Genomic DNA, 21,059 nt, shown 5'->3' on the forward strand with positions numbered 1-21,059 from the left:
ACTAAAATTTTCAATTCTAACACACAACTTGATTTTTAAACAGTTTTTTCCAGTTTTCTCGGTAAATATGAAAATTAAAGAAAAATCCAGACGCACTATTTTGGTCCATATTGTGCTTAACATGTGGCAAAATTTTTGTATCCTCACTCTTTCTGGTAGTTGAGAAATATCCAAAATACCATTTTTACATAAAAATTCAAAATTTGTGTGGTAACATTAGGTGCTGGAAATTTCATGAAATTTTTTGGCTTGAGCATAGAGATATATCTCCTCTATAAATAAAACAAGTGATTGATTCGATTCATTCGCCAATAAACGTTTAATCTTCACTAGAGCAATACCCGTGTAAAAGGTGGAGAGTAACCTCAATCGCTTTGCTAGCACAATATGGCTGCGGATCACCTCATACCAGCTCTGAGTTGCTGCAGGGCTAACATGGCATCTGCGCATGCTTTGACCAGTCCACACAACTGGGTGCTGTACTCAACACTATGACTACGAGCGAGTTCTATCGTTGCCCACTGCAGCTTGTCCTGCAGGGCCCCCCATGGCGAGGCCAGCCCTTCCGTTTCACATACTGTCACTTGCTTCGGTAATGCCGTGTCTGCATCACTTGGTAGAAAGACTCTTTGCATTGGTGGCGAGTTGAGAGTTGAGGAGGTGGGGAGAAGAGCAGTCGCCCCCAGGTCTGGGACGAGATGCACTTCCTGCTCCTTGATTACACTTGCAACAGCTTGCGGTTGCCCCTCTGCTTCTCTTACTTGGGTCCTAGCTGCCGTGTAGTTGAATGCTACAACATCAATATAGCAAGTCTTTATTCGAAATTGACAACTCTCCACTGCTCCTACATCCATCATTCCACAAAATAATATGAATATACTTCGAAGTTGGATTTTTAATATGGCTAGCGACCTGCAGCCCCACCAAATGCTACAGTATAACTACGTGAAAAAACATTACTTGGAAAATACTGCGGTCAAACCAAAAAATTGGCACGTGCTACAATTGAGACGTAAGGAATTAGGTTCAACAATTCCATACAGCAATGCTCCGCCATACTATGAAGGTTAATGTTATGAACATTAGACCATAAGAATTGTGCAAATTATTATCACTAAACTTGCCTTTGCCAAGTTTTTTTTAAAAATAATGAGTGGGCTTTACTAAAGTGACCAACTCAATCGCTGTAAATAAATGTTGTCAAATCAAATATACCCCAGTGGCTGGAATCCAGCTAAATGAATGTGCAGGCATTCATACAGCATCAGCAGTGCAAACAGTTTCATCACATACACATAAAACATGCAATGCTTTCTCACCTGATCTTTCTTTAAAAATAATCCTAATGAAAAAACATGTACACTGATACAGCTAAGACACACCTCCACACATGACAGGGCATAGAGCTTTAATGTTGATGCCCATGCTTGGCTAACACACCTGGATTATCTTTGATATTTTCCTCATCAAGCTCACTGCATGTGATGCAATAGTCATTGTCTTTCTTGTCTCTTAGTAATATAGTCTGAAAATACATCAGAAACCCATTTTAATATTTACACCTACATGCTCTATTGTTATTTTATTAATTGCCCTTACTCCTTGATCTTATCCAACAAGTAACAATATATGTAGCCTGGCACCAGGTGAATACTATGCATTTTTCAATGCCAAAGCTGATACAACCTTCCCACATGGATCCAAATAGCAGGTCATATAAATTTAAAGTCAAATAATTCATCACAGTGTATCACTTTACAAATTACAGTCAGAATTATCAAGGTGTTCACACTTTGTCTTTGTTTCCTGTTACTTTCTTAGATAATACAATAAACGTTTTTAGTAACTTATAACATGGACACACCTTGTATAGAGAAGTTCATGCTCACAACCTACTCCATCCACAAACTATAGACAAAAATGGTTTTTAACAATGAAGGCAACCCATAGGCATTTATAATAATTCCTGACCTTTTCCTTAATTTGCATCTCTTTCCTTTTAACCCCCGCCCCCAATTTCTGAAGTTATTGGGTTTCAATTGAGCATGCAGCAAATACTGTTTAATTAATGCAAGCAGTTTTTTTACATGGTCATTGCAGACTTGGCAAGATGTTCCTAGCATCTTGTAACCCTTCAGTAGGTACTCTGACATCAGCTTGCTGATCTTGGAACTGCGATCCTGTCGCGCACGAATCACTTTCATCTCAGCTTCGGTGGGCGGCTGCCAGTTGTCTTCACCTAACACAGAGCAATGCACATACATTCATTCAAGTTTGTTTATATATATATATAGATATAAACATATATATATATATATATATATATCAGATACGAGCGCTGCAATTATTAGTGGCTAGAAGTTATTGCATTACTATTTCATAACAATTAAATTTATAACAACAATTGATAATCACTAATGACCACTTATTAGCATCCCTCTTAATTATATCACCAATATGTTCAATTTTATCAAATGTCTCGATTATTAAGTTGGATAACATTTTAGATATATGCTGTTGCAATGTACATAGTGGTGGTGGTGAAATGCTGCTCAAGTGCCAGTTCATCTCCAAAGCACTGGATCTTATAGCAACTCCCTTCGTAGAGGTATGTACATCAACGTGGCAGAGCAAAGTGTCCTACCATGTATGGCACAGCTAGCTACTGTATTGGTGACCTAATGATTATTATGGTTAATTATCTTAATTTGATCAGGGATTTTATAGCCTAAATTGCTTTGTTTGCACTTGAATTACTCGTCATATCATATCAGTTCTCATGCATCAAATCTCACAAAAGACATCACACATTGTTTTAAAACAGCATCAATTCTCATTATCAATGATAGTGATCATAGGCACTTCGGCCAATCAATGATAAAATGTACACAAATTAACGCAAGCCTTAACGTTTATTTACACTCCACTACATAATAGTTCCAGGTGAATGCCGTTCAAATGCAATCTTATAATGCAAAGAATCCATGTCAGCACTATTCAATTATTTTACCAATGAACATAATCATGTATATGATGTCACTCTGATCCAAATCATCCTGGCTTGGCTTGGAGCAGAGTAGCAGGGCTCGTCTTGGAGCATGAAATAAGGTCGTAATTCAACAAGAATGCAATGCACTGCCATTGCTCATGTATAAACTAAGATTGGTCCCATTTACATAACTGTTAAAAGACAGTTTTTGCCAGATTTTACGTGATTTCTCAAGGTTAATTATTTTTTATTCAAGTTCAAGTGTGATCATTTGAACAAGTGATCGCTCGACTCTGCACAGATACCGAAATGGGTGTGTATTTAATGCTGTCACCGTGTGACACGAAGGAAGTGATGTGCAAATTTGGCGTTTGCGCCTTCCTACCAACTGTATCTTTCGTAAGCTTCTGCACAACACCAGTCGTATACATATGATAACATTGTGTGTTGTAGATGAGCATTTGAACGGATTTACGTGGAATTGCTACGTGATAGAGAATATAAAGTAACCCATTGATATTAAATACAAATTGTGTTTATTTACCATCATTTTATTATTGAAATGGCACAAGTACATATGATACTGATACACTGTGATAATATCAGTGACAAGGACAGTATCAGTCTAAGAATTGTATCTTTCATATCATGACATAATTATATCAGTTCAATTTCAAGCTCTAGTCTCGATTATCTTGAGTGTTTACATTGATACGTATTACACGAACGTTCATACTCGCCCACACACGCACGCACGCATGCACACATACGCACGCACACACACACACACATCCACACGTGCGTGGCGCACAGCCATCATGCATGGTGCTGCTGCCGGTGCATAGTCCACAAACAGAGGAATTGCTCCGACCTGTGATTGGAGGATAAAAATAGAATTTTTAACCTCCAATCACAGGTCGGAGCAATTCCTCGATCTCTTTAGACGCATGTCTGATGTCACAACTTGCGAATGAAGTAACTTAGGCTCATAGGGTCTATGTCCCCCAGGGTACTGCCGGAACTAACCCATGGCGTACGTCCGGATATACCGAAAACTTACCCTGGTCACTATTTATATGTTAGCCTGTTAGGATGAGGTTAATGTACGGGTTAGCGCTCGGTTTCCTAAGGTTTAGGAGTAGGGTAGGGACCCTGACTCGTGAGCTGCGAGTAGGCGAGGTCAGTCCGGCCATATTAGAATAGCTACCAGTGGTACGGTTCGGTATACGGACCGTACCAGGGTTACGTACGTTCCGGCCATACAGCATGGGGACATAGTCACTAGACCCTCTCAGCGTAGGCCCGACCAGGCTGTGCGACCGGATTGTCTATACTATCCTATAGTACGGGTATCCTACGGTATCCTAACCTACCGATACGCTTTCTTGGAGCCTACTCTCAGCTAACTTAGGTAAATCTGATCTTAGTAAACATCAGCACCAAACAACTCCAATTAACACTAGCGATTATTGAATTTATTAACATAAAATACCCCTACCGTTACTCAACAAGAGTTACCCCCCCCAAACTCAGTAAAGAGATACTCAATAGTTTACTTCGACACATTCGCGCTTACATGCTTACCATCATTCATCCATGATTGATGCGATGATGCGCATCATGGGAATATTTCGGCTCGCCATCTAACGACTCTATAACATGACGCCAACTATTGTTTGCAAGCCTCTTCTTCGCGCTATCCCTTTCCTCTCTCTCTCTCTCTCTCTCTCTCTCTCTCTACTCTCGCTCTCTCCTCTCTCTCTCTTCTCCTCTCTCCTCTCTCTCTCTCTCTCTCTCTCCCCTCTCCTCCTCTCTCTCTCTCCTCTCTAAATTCCTTCCTGTCCTCACATCCCCCCCCATTCTAATATATCTAATATATGTCTCCAACTCCACTATAAATGCTATCGCGAGTAGATCATCTCAAAAGTAATTACACAGGAAATACTTTTGGGGTTACTAATATCTGCATTAACTATAACCAGCAAAAATTGATAGATTATTACCACTCACCGGGCGCAACACTGGGGGAACTTTTATGTGGACCTCCCTAACTCTGAACACCTTATTTTCGGGTGAGCCAAAAATGTCGATAAGGTTATTATCGTAAAACAATCCATATTACACAGTATAATTAAAATAAATAAAAACCCAGGTGTCAATGCAGCCAATCAATTGATGCAAATTCAGACCGATATCTAAATTAGAAACCTTCTTAATATCATTAAAATCGACAGTTTCACCTAGAATAGTAAGACAATCTCACGGGCCATGGGAACGGACCAAGACATTCACCACGCGCTTCGCAGCGAACTGTTCTATAATAGCTACGTAACTCCACACACGAACCGCCCACCTTCTCTAATCGCTGCTAGCTTCTTCAAGCAAGGGACACATATTCTGCGACTTCTCCCTTACTATTCCCTGTACAGTGCAAAAGCAGCAGAGAGCTTTCTGTCTGCGTCTGCTGAGAAACTTAATCTTTGAAGCTCAATGCCCAGCAAAGCCTCAACCACCTTCTTTATTTGCACTTCATCAATACATGACAAATGCGAATCTATATTCAAGCAATTGCAAAATATTTGTGAAATTGACTCAAAGGAACGTCACATTGGCTTCTAAACACTGTCTCTTTCCGTGTCATACAGCTTTTGCATTATGATTTCCTCCTTCATCTTGAATTCGATGCGTAACTGTGGTCACCATTAGCACAGTCTGTGTGTGCTTTGAGCTACTTAGCTAATCTAAGAATAAACATTTTGATTTGATCTATAAATGCATCCTAGTAATTTCATTATGACCATCATTGATTCATGCATATGAATGATTGAATATTTGATGAATTGATTGAATGATGAATGATGATGAATGAATGATGAAGAATGAATTATTGAATGAGTGATGATTGCATGCAATAATGACATCACTAAGCCCACACTCTCCAAATTAAGACCTACTGAAATACTGAGTAGTTCGCTTCCGCCGGCCAGACTCACGTCTAATTGGTCTCTGCTAACCCCCCCCCACTTCAACACGGGTTTCCGCCCTTGTACACTTATCGCGATACTAAGAAAAACTCGACTCATCTAAATTTTTCAAAAAATGATGGGAGTTTTTTGATGTAGCAACTCAAAACTGGCCTGTCTACTACTAAGTCGCTAATAAAAAATTATGCAAACCACTAGATGACTATGCCAGTTACAACACGTCCATGTGGTTCGCATGTTAAGTTACCCGCTTCGCATCACATTTGTATCTGTGATCGTTTAGATAGAGAGCGTGATATTATACGAAACTGATGTTAGACCGAATAATCAATTTTAGATTAATGGAGGCTACAACCGAGTAATAATAGATTAGATGATCGCACAAGTAAAAATGGGTTGTCAGCTTAAGTTAGTTGACCAGACCTTAGCCAGTAGAGTATACTAATATTATTTACGAAATGATTTGGCAGACATGAAAGATACGAGATGTCACTTAATGATACGCAGTTTGAAGAACGAGCATGAGAGAGAGAGTAAACTATGAGAGGATAGAAAAGATATATATAGCACGGCACACCGTAGACCGTACGTTGATAATAGACCATTACACATCGTATGTGTAAAACACGGCGCTGTATTTGCCCATCATATAACGAGCAGTGAAAGAGACGCCGCGAGCGGGGCCGAGGCACGAAGCTACAGCACAAAATCTGCGCAAGTAAGAACCGATCACCACCGGATTGCCACCCCAGAACCCCCGATGATTGTTTTATTAGACATCACAGCCACTCTGGACTCTAGAGCATGGCGACGAGTCTGAGACCTCAGCGCAGCCGACCAGATCTGGAGAAACAATACTCAGCATAGACAAGCACCTCCCTCTTTTGAGCGATACAAAATCCCGCACCCGAACAAACCGAGACCGAATAGATAAGAGTGTGTCCGTTATCCTCACCATGTAGACGCTGCACCAATACTCAGCCGTTACAGTATATTAGAAGAGAAGACGCGAAGCGTGGCAGGCCCTGATGATTATATCTACAATGTGAAGAGCTATGATTACCGATATGAAAGATCGAGAGAGAGAAAATAGGATGTAGTTTAGCAATATAGCAGAACGACGATTGAATAGTAATTACTCTAAAACGAGCGAACAAGTTTGCTTCAATATGATGAACTCAAAATAAAGTAGAAAGAAAAAGAAGTAGTATGACGAGCAAACTGGTTACGAATTGTAAGGTGAATAGACCCGAAGAATCAACATGAGACATGCGCAAAAATAGGCTTAGTTCACACACCACACCCTAGCACACTCGAAACCAGCCTCCCTACTCCCCACTTCGCCTCAACACCCATCAATTCTGTACACATCACAGTATATTAGCTCGCCCCCGAGCAATCGCACCCGGTTCCTTGCTAATAAGGCTCTCCTCCCTGTCATAGCACGCTATCCTCCGCTCGAGTGATCCGCCCTATGATGCCATGGGCCCACGGGCCCTGTCGTCGCGAGTGAATCTTTCTGATCCAACTCGCGATACCGCTATCTGATATTTTATTGACTCTAGACGCCTATCAGAACCTAAATGCACCTCGAGGTAGCTATCGAAGACTGCAACTCCAACGTCACATCCTCACCACACCTTCGCCTCTTATTAACACCGAATTAGACCCCTATGTTGATTGACCCGATATACCGAGCCCCTATCCTGCTGCCAGCGCACTTCCAGCATACAAGTCCACTGCTCATCAAAAGAGACCCTACGTACGACCCGACCATCTTGCGCGATGCCTGACTGTATTAGCTTGTACTGAAATGTTGAATTTTTTTGGATTTTGATTGAGTATGGAGATCTCAGAGGCGCCCCATAGCCCCCCTGGACTAACGCGCATCACGCGGTAATTATAGCGTACCCCGCGGTAATTATCTCTTTGCTGGGTTTTCGGGTGGTAGTGGGGGGGCTGGGGGTGTTGGGCAGATCTCCGGCGGTGGGGGGTGTTGGGGGTGCGGTGTACTGAGCCTGTGGCATGGTGGGGGAACATTTTGTGGGGCGGGTGTCCGTTCTGGTGGGGAGGAGGGAAACATTTGCGGGTGCGCGTTTTCCTCAGTGGAGTAAGTATATATATCCCCTCGGCTGTCTCAGTTGGAAATTTCTTTGGTTGGGTGCGTTGTTTCTTTGTTTGTGTCTGTGCTGCTTGGGGGTGTGAGCACTTCTCGTTCTCTGACAATCACGTGCTCCTTTCTCTCTCGATCGACTCCTGACACTGGAGGTTGTTACTACAATTTCAAGAGACTTTTTTTAGCGTAAACATGATTCCATTAGAGCGCGATCCTGATAACAATTAACTTGATTATGTACATACATGTAACGTCAAATCACATAACAATGTGAGATTATGAGATGTAAACTATGAATTTAGTGCATCGATGAAGTGGTATGTTGAGTATATGAATGCATCTGTACGCCGACTTTCGGTATAGAGAGAGATATTTCTTCCCGCAGAAACGCTATACCATTTCTGAATGATTTAATACAAGCAGCGAGTACTACAAATGATTAGAATTAAGAGTACTTCTAATATCCCTCTACTAGATATCTTTAATACAGTCGAGAGATAAGAGAACAGATATGATCAATAGATTCAGTCGAAGGTATTTTACATGAGAAAGCAACATTACGTAACAGCCTACTGTAGATACCTTTTGATATATTAGTAAAAGCCTACTTCACAACAGAACCTCGTATTATTAAGGAAGATACAGGAAGGTATTGACGAGAAATACGAAGTGCTGAGGACAAATACGCGCCGTTGAAACGGATCTCTAGTTCACACGATCTTTTATCTCCGCTCTCTGTCTATCAAGAAATACCCGTATTGCCGATCTGCGGCACGCCTGCGTTTAAACACAAGCGAACAATGCGAAATAAACAACTGCAATGCGCACCAACTGCCGAATAACAATACTAGGACTGCTCGCCTCGACAGTGCCAACTCGGCTTACACTGAACGTCGATCGCAGACAGCTCTTATAAAATACGCGGCTTCAGAATCGTATAGCTTTCACACTAGAAATGTGCGTCAGAGATCCGTATTCTCAAAGACGGCAAATATCGGTCTGGAAGCGGTATTTACATCAAATACCGGATCTGTTTAACTACCGTTATTCTTGCGACCGCGCCATTTTGCCCTCGTCTCCGTGAACGCTAAATACCGCTTTCTTGCTACTGTGAACGCGGCCTATAGCGTTACAAGACGCCAGTTCGTATACAATCGAAATTCCATTCTAAAACAATAAAAAAAATAACATATAGGAATACTTTGTACGATCCGCCATCTCGTGTGATAATTTCGCACAGGTCGTGGTAGTGACATTGTGTCGAAGACTTCTACACATCCACGACACGGTTCACAAATCTCTGAGAAGATATGTGATCCCCCCCTCTCTCTCTCCTCTCTCTCTCTCTCTCTCTCCTCTCTCTTCTTTCTCTTCTCTTCTCTCTTCCATCTCAGTCTCTGCCTCTCTATCTCTCTCTCCTCTCTCATTCTCTCTCCCTCTCTCTCTCTGCTCTCCTCCCTCTCCCCTCTCACTCTCTCTCTCCTCTCTTCTCTTCTCCCTCTCGCTCTCTTCTCCTCTCTCTCTCCTCTCTCCATTCTCTCCTCTTCTCTCTCTCTCTCTCTCTCTCTCTCTCACTCCTCCTCCTCTCTCTCTCTCTCTTTCTCTCTCTCTCTCTCTCTCTCTCTGTTCTTCTCTCTCTCTCTCTCTCCTCTCTCTCTCTCTCCTCTCTCTCTCTTCTCACCGCGCCGCTCTCCTCTCTCTTGCTCCTCCTCTCTCTCTCTCCTCTCTCCTCTCTCCTCTTTCTCTATCCCTCCACTCTCTCTCTCTCTTTCCCCTCTCTCTCTCTCTCTCTCTCTCTCTCTCTCTCTCTCTTCTCTTCTCTCCTCTCCACTCTATCTCTTTTCTTCCAACCTCTGGCTGTCTCTCTCTCTCTCTCTCTCTCTCTCTCTCTCCCTCCTCTCTCTCTCTCTTTCCTCCTCTTCCCGCTTCTCGATCTCTCTCTCTTGTCGGTAACGTATCATAAATCTACCGGTTATAGCTACACTTTAATTTTTATCCGTGAATCCAACTTGGTGACGCAAGCATATCCTCGGGTTCATCCCTGCTTACCAAGATTCTAATTCAAACTCCTCGCAGTCAGGTATGTGCAGAGCTTGCGTCACATTCATGTGTACTTGCACAATCTAACCCATCTACTAAGTAATGCGTTCCAAAAAACCCTGTATCTCGAAAATCCATAACGTGAATCATGTTTCCTGAATACCTGCCATATCAAATAATTATAATTACCTCCCCAGAGTTTTTTCGCCCTGCCGTTATTTTTTTTACCTCCCCAAAAGACAGTATTTGCCCCCGTTATTTATGTTGTTGTTATTTTTTTCTTCAACACATATGCAAAAATACGACGATTCATGAATTTTTTTGACGGTTGTCTACGTCCAACAACCAATCGATAGATTTTGTGTGATCCGATCCAATCTGATCCAGTATTTTATAATTTATTATTTTGTGCGAAAACTTCGGACCGCCATTCAAAAATCATAAAAAACATCATCTATTCTTCAATTTTTTAAATTTTATCAAACTCATATATTTGGTACCAGCAAAGATCGGGGGGCGACTTTACTCTGTGCCTGCTATCCGCTAATCGTCGAAAGGATCTGCGCTTATAGCGTTGGATCAACACACTCCTTTTCGCAACGTTCTCTAGTATCCGTCTCACTGGACGGTGTCTTGGCCAAGAACAATCGATTATATTTGGTCGGTGAATCAATCCAGATCTGGATCAAACATTTTTTGGAAGATTCTCTCAGGGTCTAGTCTCCGTCTGCCTTGTCTGCCTGTCGTCTGTCTGTCTGCCTGGTTGTGTGTGTGTGTGTGTGTGTGTCTGTCTGTTTATCGGACTATCTGCCTCTCTGTCTCGCCCCTCTATTTCGGGCTCCCTCTTTCTCATTCTGTCGCAATTAAACAAACGACCATGCACGTGCACGCGCATACACGCCTGCGCGCACGATCCCACACGCATGCACACAAGTATGCACGTACGCATGCTTACGCGCGCACACCGGGACATTATAGATATGTATGGGGTTTGTTTTGTATATTGTTTTGTAATATATGGGTATACATTTAATATCGATCGAGGATAACCAATACATTCACTTTACCATAAATTGTACATTTGTACACGTCTAGACCTATCCTATGTAACAGAATAATGTAATAGTGAAACCAACGTTAGCGATAGTGTTAAATTATTGCAGTGTATTATCATAAAATAAACGGGCAAAATCTGAGCTCAATTAATATAGAAACTTCTACAAACACGAGAAGTAATAATAAAACGCTACCAAATTAAGTACAAAGGCTCGTAATAATAACGAGTCTTCACTAATAATAAACAAGTGCACATGACGTCATGGTTGGCGCAAACAAGATGGCATTATCTTTCCATTGCTCCTCCGATAATTTCATACGTTTCGTGCATTAAGTTTCGAATTAGACGCGTAGTTTACTTACATGGAGAGAAAGAAGCATGCAACGAAGCAACCGCCGAGGAGTTTTAGCCCAGTGGTTGGCAGGCGGTTCGAAAGACCAAATGGAAAAGTATGCCCGTTTAGTTACAGTTACTGAGTTAGTGTCTGTACACTGTACTGTGTACAGTGTGAGTGTAGCTGTGTACTCTCCTGTGTACTATGTAGCCTTGTAAGTTGTAATTGTCATGGCATTATTGACTTGGTCGCTACGTCGGTACTGTAGTCTGTGATTGTATTGTCGGTGCAATAACTAGGCATACATCTTTCGCAATGCAAACCGTATACGGTATAGACATCTACCATCTATACAGTCTAGCTTCTAGAATTACTACTAGTACTAGTACTAGTACTAGTACTACTACTACTAGATGTCTAGAGCCTGCATTACTCAATTTACTGGAGCCTGGAGGCCATAAGTTTATAACATTAACAGACATACATGTGTGTCACGCAAGTCTGAACTGTAGTTTAATCTGTAGGGTGTAACTGTATACTGTAGGGTGTAACTGTCTCAATCATACTTTAGAACACCCCAACCTATACATATGTCATCACCATATGCATATCATCATCAGCATCATTGTGTATCATCACCAAGCATAACCCCACCCCTTTTAGCATTATATTAGTATTTATTACCTAAACCGAACTTGTTCCCAACCCATCATCATGTTGTATGTATGCAGGTCATAATATTAGGTAGAATAGACACATCATTCTAAGTTATTAGCCTGCAAAGTGTGACATTAGGCTTAAAGCCTTAAACACAGGAGTTAAAAAAAACTAGATGTTCACACAAGTTTTTTATGATGGACCATTATGTATCATGTAAATTTACAGACCTTAAAACGATCATTGCGAGAATTTTGCTCAGAAAAACTAAATATAGCTGAATATAGTCTCACCTGACAGCGAAAATATCACTGATTACACCAACATTCAAAACACCAATATTTTATGCAGTTATAGCATAGAAAAATTGATTTGACCACATCATACACTCTCTCTCTCTCTCTCTCTCTCTCTCTCTCTCTCTCTCTAAATTCCTTCCTGTCCGCTCACATTCCCCCATTCTCTCATATCTAATATATGTCTCGCAACGCCACCGAGTTAGATGCTATCCGGCGAGTTAGATGCTATCTTCAAAGTAATTTACACAGTAAAATACTGTGTACTAATACTCTGCATTACGATAAGTCCAGCAAAAATTGATAGATTATTACCACTCACGGGCGCAACCACTGGGGGGGGGATACTTTTATGTGGACCTCCCCAACTTCTGGAACACCTTATTTTCTGGTGAGGTCCAAAATAGTCCGATAAGCGTTTATTATCGTGAAACATCCATATTTCACAGGTGAAAGTTAAAATAAATAAAAACCCCAGGTGGTCAAGTGCAGTGTAATAACTGTGATTCAGATTCAGATATCTAAATAGAACCCTTGTTAATATCATTTAGATTCGACAGTTTCGACCTACATAGTACATGCAATCTCACGTGCATGGAACGAGCAAGACATTCACCACGCGTTCGCAAGCCAACTGTGTCTATATAGCTACGTATCTCCACACAAGCGGCGCGGCACCGTTCTGCTAATCGCTGCTAAAGCTGTTTAATCAAGTGGACACATTCCTGCGACTTCTGCTTACTATTCCCTGTAGCAGTGCAAAAGCAGAGAGAAGCTTTTCTGGTCTGCGTCGGCTGAAGACTTATCTTCGAAGCTCAATGGCCCAGGCAAGGCTCAACCACCTTGCTGTTTTGCACGTTCATCAAGACATGACAGATGGAATCGATATTGAAGCAATTGCAAAATATTTTGTTGGAAAGTGTGACTCAAGGAAGGTCACATTTGGTTTCTAACACTGTTCTCTGTTTTCACGTGTCAGACACTGTTTTGCATTATTATTTTCCTCTTCATCTTAATCATGCTAACTGTGGCACACAGTTAGCACAGTCTGTGTGTAGCTTTACTACTAGCTTAATCTAATTAATAAAACATTTTGGTATTTTATGTATACATGATCCTAGTAATGTCATTAATGACATCACTTGATGTCATTGATTGATTGAATGATTGAATGATTTGATGCATTGATTGAATGATGAATGATGATGAATGAATGATGAATGATGAATTGATTGAATGATTGATTGATTGTCATTAATGACATCACTTAATGCAACACTTCCATTAACACGCTGAAATACGTGATATTCGCTCGCCCGCAGATCACGTTGCTATTGGCTGCTTGAGACCCCCCCCCCAACTTTCAACACGTGGTTGCGCCCTTGTTACCACTTTACTCGCGATACGTAAGGAAAACTCGCCTTCATGTAATTTTTCAAAAAAATGATTGGGATTTTTAACTCAAAAACTGGCCGTGTCTAGTACTAAGTCGTAAATAAAATTTATGCACACGTAATGACTATGCCAGTTGACAACACGTCATGGTGGTTCGTCATTGTTAAGTACCGCTGTCGCATGAGTTTTATCTGTATCGTTTATATTGTTTTATTTCAGACGTAGTTGCCATAACTTGAATTTATTATACACAACGTTTAGATTTATCAATATGATTTAGTATTGGGTTGCCCGAGACCTAGCAGTATATACCTAATATTTATTTAAATGATTTCAATGCAAATAATGTTATATTCAGTTTGAAACAAGCTTTATACATTGTTGATACATATATATACACGCACCGGTAGACATACGTGTAATAGACATACATGGTAATGTAAACATGCCCGCGTGTATTTGCACATATACCGAGTGAACGCACGGAGCGCGGGCGCACGAGTACAGACAAATCTGGCAAGTTAGAAGTTACCCACCGGATTGCCCAGTTTTCTTATAGCATCACAGCCACTCTGACTCTGTGCATGTGCACGAGTCTGAGCTCAGCCCAGTCCGCCCTGGAAAAATATCAGTTACTTGTCGGATAAAAAATCCATGTAAAAATTTCACTTGATCGTCACCTGTAGCGCTGCACCAATCGCAGCAGTATTTGAAAACAACCGGCAAGGTGGAGGGCTGATTTATTTGTACATGTGATATATTACAAAGTATCAGTAGTTATAGATATTGTAATTATATATTACTTAAAACGCGAAAGTTGCTATTATGAACCTTCAAATAAATAAAAAAGTGTATGGCACGTCTTTTGTACCCTATACTACTCGCAATGTTAGTTCACCACACCCCACACCTAGACTCTGTTGAGACGTTATGGCCAAGGGCATAGCCAGGAATTTGGATTGAGGAGGGGGGGGGTTCTCGGGCGAGTAACAAGGGTCTGAAATTTTTTTTTTAGTTAAATGTAAAAATAGTGCTTTAAAATCAATTTAAACACTGTTTTGTTGACAAGACTATTTCCTCTGCAGCCCTACATCGAAACCTAACCCGACCATGCTGTGACTTTTTTGTTGTTGAAATGTTTGAAATTTTTTTTGGGATTTTGATTTTGATTGGGGGTCCTAGGGCCCCCAGGACCCCCCTGGCTACGCGCTTGGTTATAGCCCCGGACTCGTGAAACGCTCTCTGGTGATACTCTCGCCCGCTGACAATAGTGTTCCTTCCTCTCCCTCGATCCCAGTAACTACAATTCAAGAGACTTTTTTTTGCCTAACAGTGTTACCATGATACTGCATTGTACAATTAATATGTGTAACATTACATGTAACGTAAACATAACATGTAATATTGTTAACATGTTTAGTTGCATCGATAGTGTTGTTATTATAATGCATCTTTTAGTTGAGAGATTTTCCGTAGAAACGCATTTCTAATTATATAATACCAAGAGCGTATTAAGTACCTTCTTAATACGCTCTTGATAATACTATTAATAGCAGTCAATAAAAAAAAAACGTTTATCAAGTTAAGGATCTTCGTAATGTTTTTTTACTGGAACACATTACGTAACACGCCTACTTAGACTACCTTTTTGGATTTATTAGTAAGATAAGCCTCGTTCACACGAGACCTCGTATTTATGAAATACGGTATTTGCGAAATACCGAATCTGAGACAAATACGCGGCCGAGTGTTCACACGCTGATTCGCGGCTCCAGAAATACGGTATTTGCGAAATACCGAATCTGAGACAAATACGCGGCCGAGTGTTCACACGCTGATTCGCGGCTCCAGAAATACGGTATTTGCGAGCTGCGAGCTGCTTTAAACACTCAAGCGAACAAGAATGCCGTGACCTGTTGTTGCTTGAGTAAACAGTAATTTGTTGAAATAACAGATTAAATCATGTCTTGAGAACCGCATGCAAAGTACATGAAACCATTGCACGATTATCAATTTTGCGTTTCTCCTTGTTGATTCGCTGTCATGTCTCGCACACTTTCTCCGCGGTATCCGGCGAAACGTCAAGCAAGGGTGCAAGTAATGCAAAATCGCACCGGAACGATATTTTTGTCAGATGTAAACCACAGCGTAACACAAACAAGAGGTGTAACGTTTGTAACCTCATAAATATTAGTCTTCAAAAGTCCTAGGGACTATATAAACGAAACGGAAGAGAGAAGTGGATCAAATCGATGTATCAATTCACTGCGGATTATCACACACAAATAGATGCCGCCTTTGTTTAATTATGTCGCGTTGTTTGAGACGGCCATTTGTGATTTTGAAAAGTCCTGACTCCGAAAAATTTATTGCTGTATATGTGGTCAAAATCAACTTTTTCTATGCTATAAATGCATAAAATAATTGGTGTTTTGAATGTTCGTGTAATCAGTGATATTTCGCTGTCAGGGTGAGACTATACTTCAGCTATATTTAGTTTTTCTGAGCAAAATTCTCGCAATGATCGTTTAAGGTCTGTAAATTTACATGATACATAATGGTCTCATCATAACAAACTTGTGTGAACATCTAGTTTTTTTAACTCCTGTTTGTAAGGCTTTAAGCCTAATGTCACACTTTGCAGGCTAATAACTTAGAATGATGTGTCTATTCTATACACTCGTAATATGTATGACCTGCATACATACAACATGATGAGGGGTTGGAACAACGTTCGGTTTTAGGTAATAAATACATATAGAGTGCTAAAAGGGGTGGGGTTAATGCTTGGTGATGATACACAAGAGGCTGATGATGATATGCATAGGTGATCGACATATGTATATGGTTGGGGTGCTTCTAAAGTATGATTGCAGACAGTTACACCTACAGTAATACAGTTACACCCACAGATTAAACTACAGTTCCAGACCTGCGTGACACATCATGATGTCTGTTAATGTTATAGAACTTATGGCCTCCAGCTCCAGTAAAATGAGTAATGCAGGCTCTAGACATCTAGTAGTAGTAGTATGTCTAGTACTGAGGGATACTGGTCGAAAAATTTTATAGATAAAGGTATAAGCCCATAAATAGCACACTGGCATAGATCTCACCAGTAGATTAAAACAGTGATACTTGAATTGTTCATGATTGGTTTAATGGGTTTTAGGAGCTAATCGCGGATTTAGTGAACGTCGCTGGGGTTAATTTTCTCAGGCCGTTTCCGAGTGTGTGTTCTGAAAGCAGCCCGCGTAAAGATTTTGTTTGTTCAATTGCAAAGTAAATAAGTTCATACACCCATATCAACTTCGCTCGAGCTTGCAATAACGGATGATGATCTGCTTATATAACAATGACTATTAACTGCAACCTACGAGACTGCCTTCCGCATCTTTTATAGTATCGTAATAAATATGCTCCGTATCCCAGCCAATTTATGTTTTGTATCAGAGACGGCACCAGAACCCAAAAAATGTTTTGGTTGAGGCAATTCTCCTTTTGAGGTAAAATTAATTAGGGTGCTGCCTACCTACCACCCACTGAGAATTTATGTACTGGTAAGAAAACTGGCATCCTTTAGAGCATGTTTCTCAAAGAAAATTACATTTAAATGGCACGCAATTATTTTATATTCAGCAAATTTGGAGGAAATTGAAAAATTTTTTTGAAAGTCAAACTTTCGAGCTGCCCGTTTTCCGTAACAAAAAGTATTATTGTCTGGTTCAAATAAAACATAGTTTCACGCTCTAGATATAAAAAATTTGGCATAGTAATTGGCCGGACACCATAGTATGTGAAATATGCTTGAGTAAAGTAATGTAAAGTGTGCAAGGGGAATTGTATATGGACATCAATTTTTGGGAAAAATGTAAAATTATCAAAAATCGAACAATGAATTAATGAAATAATTTCCTACTTATAAGCTTGCCAGAAATACAGCGCATACTATAGTGCATAGCAAACACGTCCGTAGTATATATGTAGAGCAATTAACATGAAAATTGTATGAATCTAATTATATATGCAGAAACACCAAAGAACGCGGAGTAAATACAAAAAGTAGTTTGTCGTAAACAGTTTTGAACTGTGCAGTTCGAGACACACTTAATGGAGAGGCATCTAATAAAACGCGAGCCGTAATTGAAGTTTATTTTCTTTATTTAATTGCGCACAAGCACTAATAATGGAATTGATAGATATAATTATTAATTAAACTAATCAGCAACGAGTCCAGTCAAACTAGAAATTACACCACCTAGTTTCCAGTTGTTTACATTTTGAACCTCATATTCAGTCATGTTCGTTCAAATACAAACTCACGTGTATTACCAGACTAATATCAAACTAAATATAGGCTTCTATCTTTGTGTAAATTCTGGATAAAATTGCAGAGAACATCTAAAATAATAATAAATACTGCGACAAGCTAACCACGTCTAACATCTGAAGTTAGGCCTTGCATCATGCGGCTAGCTTTCTTGCCCGGTTTACCCAGCGTACGACTGTGGTACCCGTCGATTAGTTCCACAACGCTACACTACGTGTCAGTGGCAAACGGGTACCAGTCTATTACCAACACTGGAAAAACGAGTGACACGCCATGTCCGTTCAGCCAATCAGCAAACAGCTTACACCCTTTAGATTCCCCTAGCTTGTAATGCCACGGTGATTGGTTTCCAAAAATCTTTTCAAGCGCAGTATAAGAACTCTTGTTTTTTCATTGGTATGATTTGACGTATCTAATATATGTTATCGTGACTGAATGAGGATTGCATATGTGGTGGTTTCTTTTTCCATTCGATGTCTGGAAATGTTGGTTTTCGAAGCGTTTGTTATTTAAAGAAATACAATATTTACACTATTTATTGATGTAACTATTTTAACAGAAAAAGAAATCACCCTTTACAGATAAACAGTAAGGTATGTTTCCCTAGCATTAATTATAATTTATATTCAATAACAAGTGATATTAATTGATTCTTATACGCCTAAAATCGGCTCAAAGTTTTGGTCCCGTTCTGATTTAAAATTGTCGGTTTTGCCTGGGCGCGCTTCATTTGCCAAGGTCGCTGCTAGCCCCGTTTCTAGCTTGTGTGCGTTTTTAGCACGATTCTTATCCAAAAACGGTTACGGTAAAAATTCTGAAAAATAAGTAACAATGAACGAGTTGAGCGCTTCTCACTTCAGACTACCAAGTTTGATTTAATAATCTGATATATATTTTTAAAAGTTACGTCATCTGAAAGTGCTACATTGACTCGATTGAAATGATGTGTTGCTCAAAATATAGACAATATGGCGCGAGCGAATCGCATCGCTAAGCTAGTAACTAGTACTAGTACTAGTAGTAATTCTCAGAGCGAGACTGTATAGATGAGTAGTTCTATACCGGTATAACCCGGATTTGCATTGCGAAAGAGTATGCCTAGTTATTGCACCGACATACAACAAGACTACAGTCCCGGACGTAAGCGACCAAGTACAATAATCCATGACAATTACAACTTACAAGCACATAGTAGAAAAAAAAAAAAAAAAAAAATAAGAAAAAAAAAAAAAAACACAGGAGTACACAGCTACATCTCAGACTGTAACAGTAACAGTGTACAGACACTAACGTCAGTAACTGTAACAAACGGGCATACTTTCCATTAGGTCTTCGAACCGCCTGCCAACCACTGGGCTAAAACTCCTCGCGGTTTTGCCTTCGTTGCATGCTTCTTCTCTCGCATGTAAGTAAACTAACGCGTCTAATCGAACTTAATGCACGAAAACGTAATGAAATTATCGGAGAGGGCAATTGGAAAGATAATGCCATCGTTGTTTCGCGCGACACCCATGACGTCATGTGCACTTCGTTTATTATAGTGAAGACTCGTTATTTATTACGAGCCTTTGTACGTTAATTGGTCACGGTTTATTATTAGCTTCTCCGTGTTTGTAGAAGTTGCTATATTAATTGAGCTCCCAGATTTGCCGCCGTTTATTTTAGATAATACACTGCAATAATTAACACTATCGCTAACGTTGTTCACTATTACATTATTCTGTTCATAGGATATATAGGTCTAACGTGTACAAATGTACAATTTATGGAAAGGAATGTAGCTGTTATCCTCGATCGATATCAAGTATACCCATATCTTACAAAACAAAATACAAAACAAAACAGCCATATCATATCTCCTAATGTCCCGGTGCGCGCGTAAGCATGCGTACGTGCGACCTTGTGTGCATGCGTGGTGGGATCGTGCGCGCAGGCGTGTATGTGCGTGCACGTGCATAAGGTCGTTTGTTTAATTGCGACAGAATGAGAACGAGGGAGCCCGAAATAGAGGGCGTAGACAGAAGAGCAGGATATCCGATAAACAAAACAGACACACACACCCCACACACAGCACACACACACACCACACCACACCAGCACATCACAACACACATCACAACAGGCAGACAGACAGGACAGACAGCAAACAGGCAGACAGGCAGCCCAGACTGATGAGAATCCTTCAAAAAATTACGTTGATCCAGAATCTGGATTCGGATCACCACCAAATACTCTAATCGATTGTTCTTGGCCAAGACCAACCGTCCAATGAGACGGGGACTACTAGAGAAGCGTTGCTGAAAAGGAGGTGTTGATACCCAAGCGCATATAAGCGCAGATCCTGCGCGCAATTCCGCGACAAGCTGCACGCCGCCACAGCGTAACAGTCCCCCCCACCATCTTGCTGTACGCCCAATATAGAGTTGCATAACATTTAAAAAAAATTGAAGAGAAAATAGATCAATGATTTGTATGAATTTTGAATGGGCGTCCGAAGTTGTCTCCACAAAAAAAATAAAAATATATAAAAAACCTGGATCCATATCTGGAATCCGGATCACCACCCAAAAATCTAATCGATTGGTCTGTTGGCTCAAGACGCCAACTCCGTCCAAAAACAAATTCAATACAAAAATCCGTTCCGTATTATTTTTTACATATCGTGTTGACGACAAACCAATAAACAAACCAACAAAACAAACCTAACCAGGGGCGAAAACATACCCTCCTTGCGAGGTAAAAAACAAACGGACAGTGGGCGACAAACCTCGCTTGCGGAGTAAATTATAATAATTACTGATATGGTCAGTACAATTAGAAACACATGATTCACGTTATGGATTTTCGCGATACGAAGGCGT

The 21,059-nt window shown here is 40.5% G+C and overlaps 2 protein-coding genes across 2 annotated transcripts in view; one reads left to right on the forward strand and one right to left on the reverse strand.

The window, feature by feature from the left end:
* Positions 1–300: 300 nt before the first annotated feature.
* Positions 301–4,606, reverse strand: LOC106814861 (Sjoegren syndrome/scleroderma autoantigen 1 homolog). Its single transcript, XM_014819236.1, has 4 exons — positions 4,574–4,606; positions 2,088–2,239; positions 1,441–1,525; positions 301–790 (listed from the first exon to the last, which is right to left on the reverse strand). Exons 1-4 carry the CDS (start codon positions 4,581–4,583, stop codon positions 399–401), a joined length of 639 nt encoding a protein of 212 aa, XP_014674722.1. The 5' UTR covers positions 4,584–4,606; the 3' UTR covers positions 301–398.
* A 6,844-nt stretch (positions 4,607–11,450) lies between these two features.
* The window catches only part of LOC106814684, a 38,336-nt gene continuing 28,727 nt past the window's right edge, over positions 11,451–21,059 (forward strand). The window contains exon 1 of the mRNA XM_014819033.1: positions 11,451–11,635. Coding sequence (XP_014674519.1) covers positions 11,565–11,635 — 71 coding nt within the window. The 5' untranslated portion in view covers positions 11,451–11,564. The remainder of the gene's footprint in view (positions 11,636–21,059) is intronic.

The sequence above is a fragment of the Priapulus caudatus genome, unplaced genomic scaffold (assembly GCF_000485595.1).
Source record: "Priapulus caudatus unplaced genomic scaffold, Priapulus_caudatus-5.0.1 Scaffold27, whole genome shotgun sequence".
NCBI classification, from domain to species: Eukaryota; Metazoa; Priapulida; class Priapulimorpha; order Priapulimorphida; family Priapulidae; genus Priapulus; species Priapulus caudatus.

Excerpts from the sequence above, each read along its gene's own strand:
- LOC106814861 (XM_014819236.1), bottom strand. Across the intron at positions 1,526-2,087 it reads GCCAAGTCTGCAATGACCAT|ACTATATTACTAAGAGACAA; the intron begins GTAAAAAAACTG and ends ATGTATTTTCAG. Across the intron at positions 791-1,440 it reads AAATATCAAAGATAATCCAG|CATTCAACTACACGGCAGCT; the intron begins GTGTGTTAGCCA and ends TTGATGTTGTAG.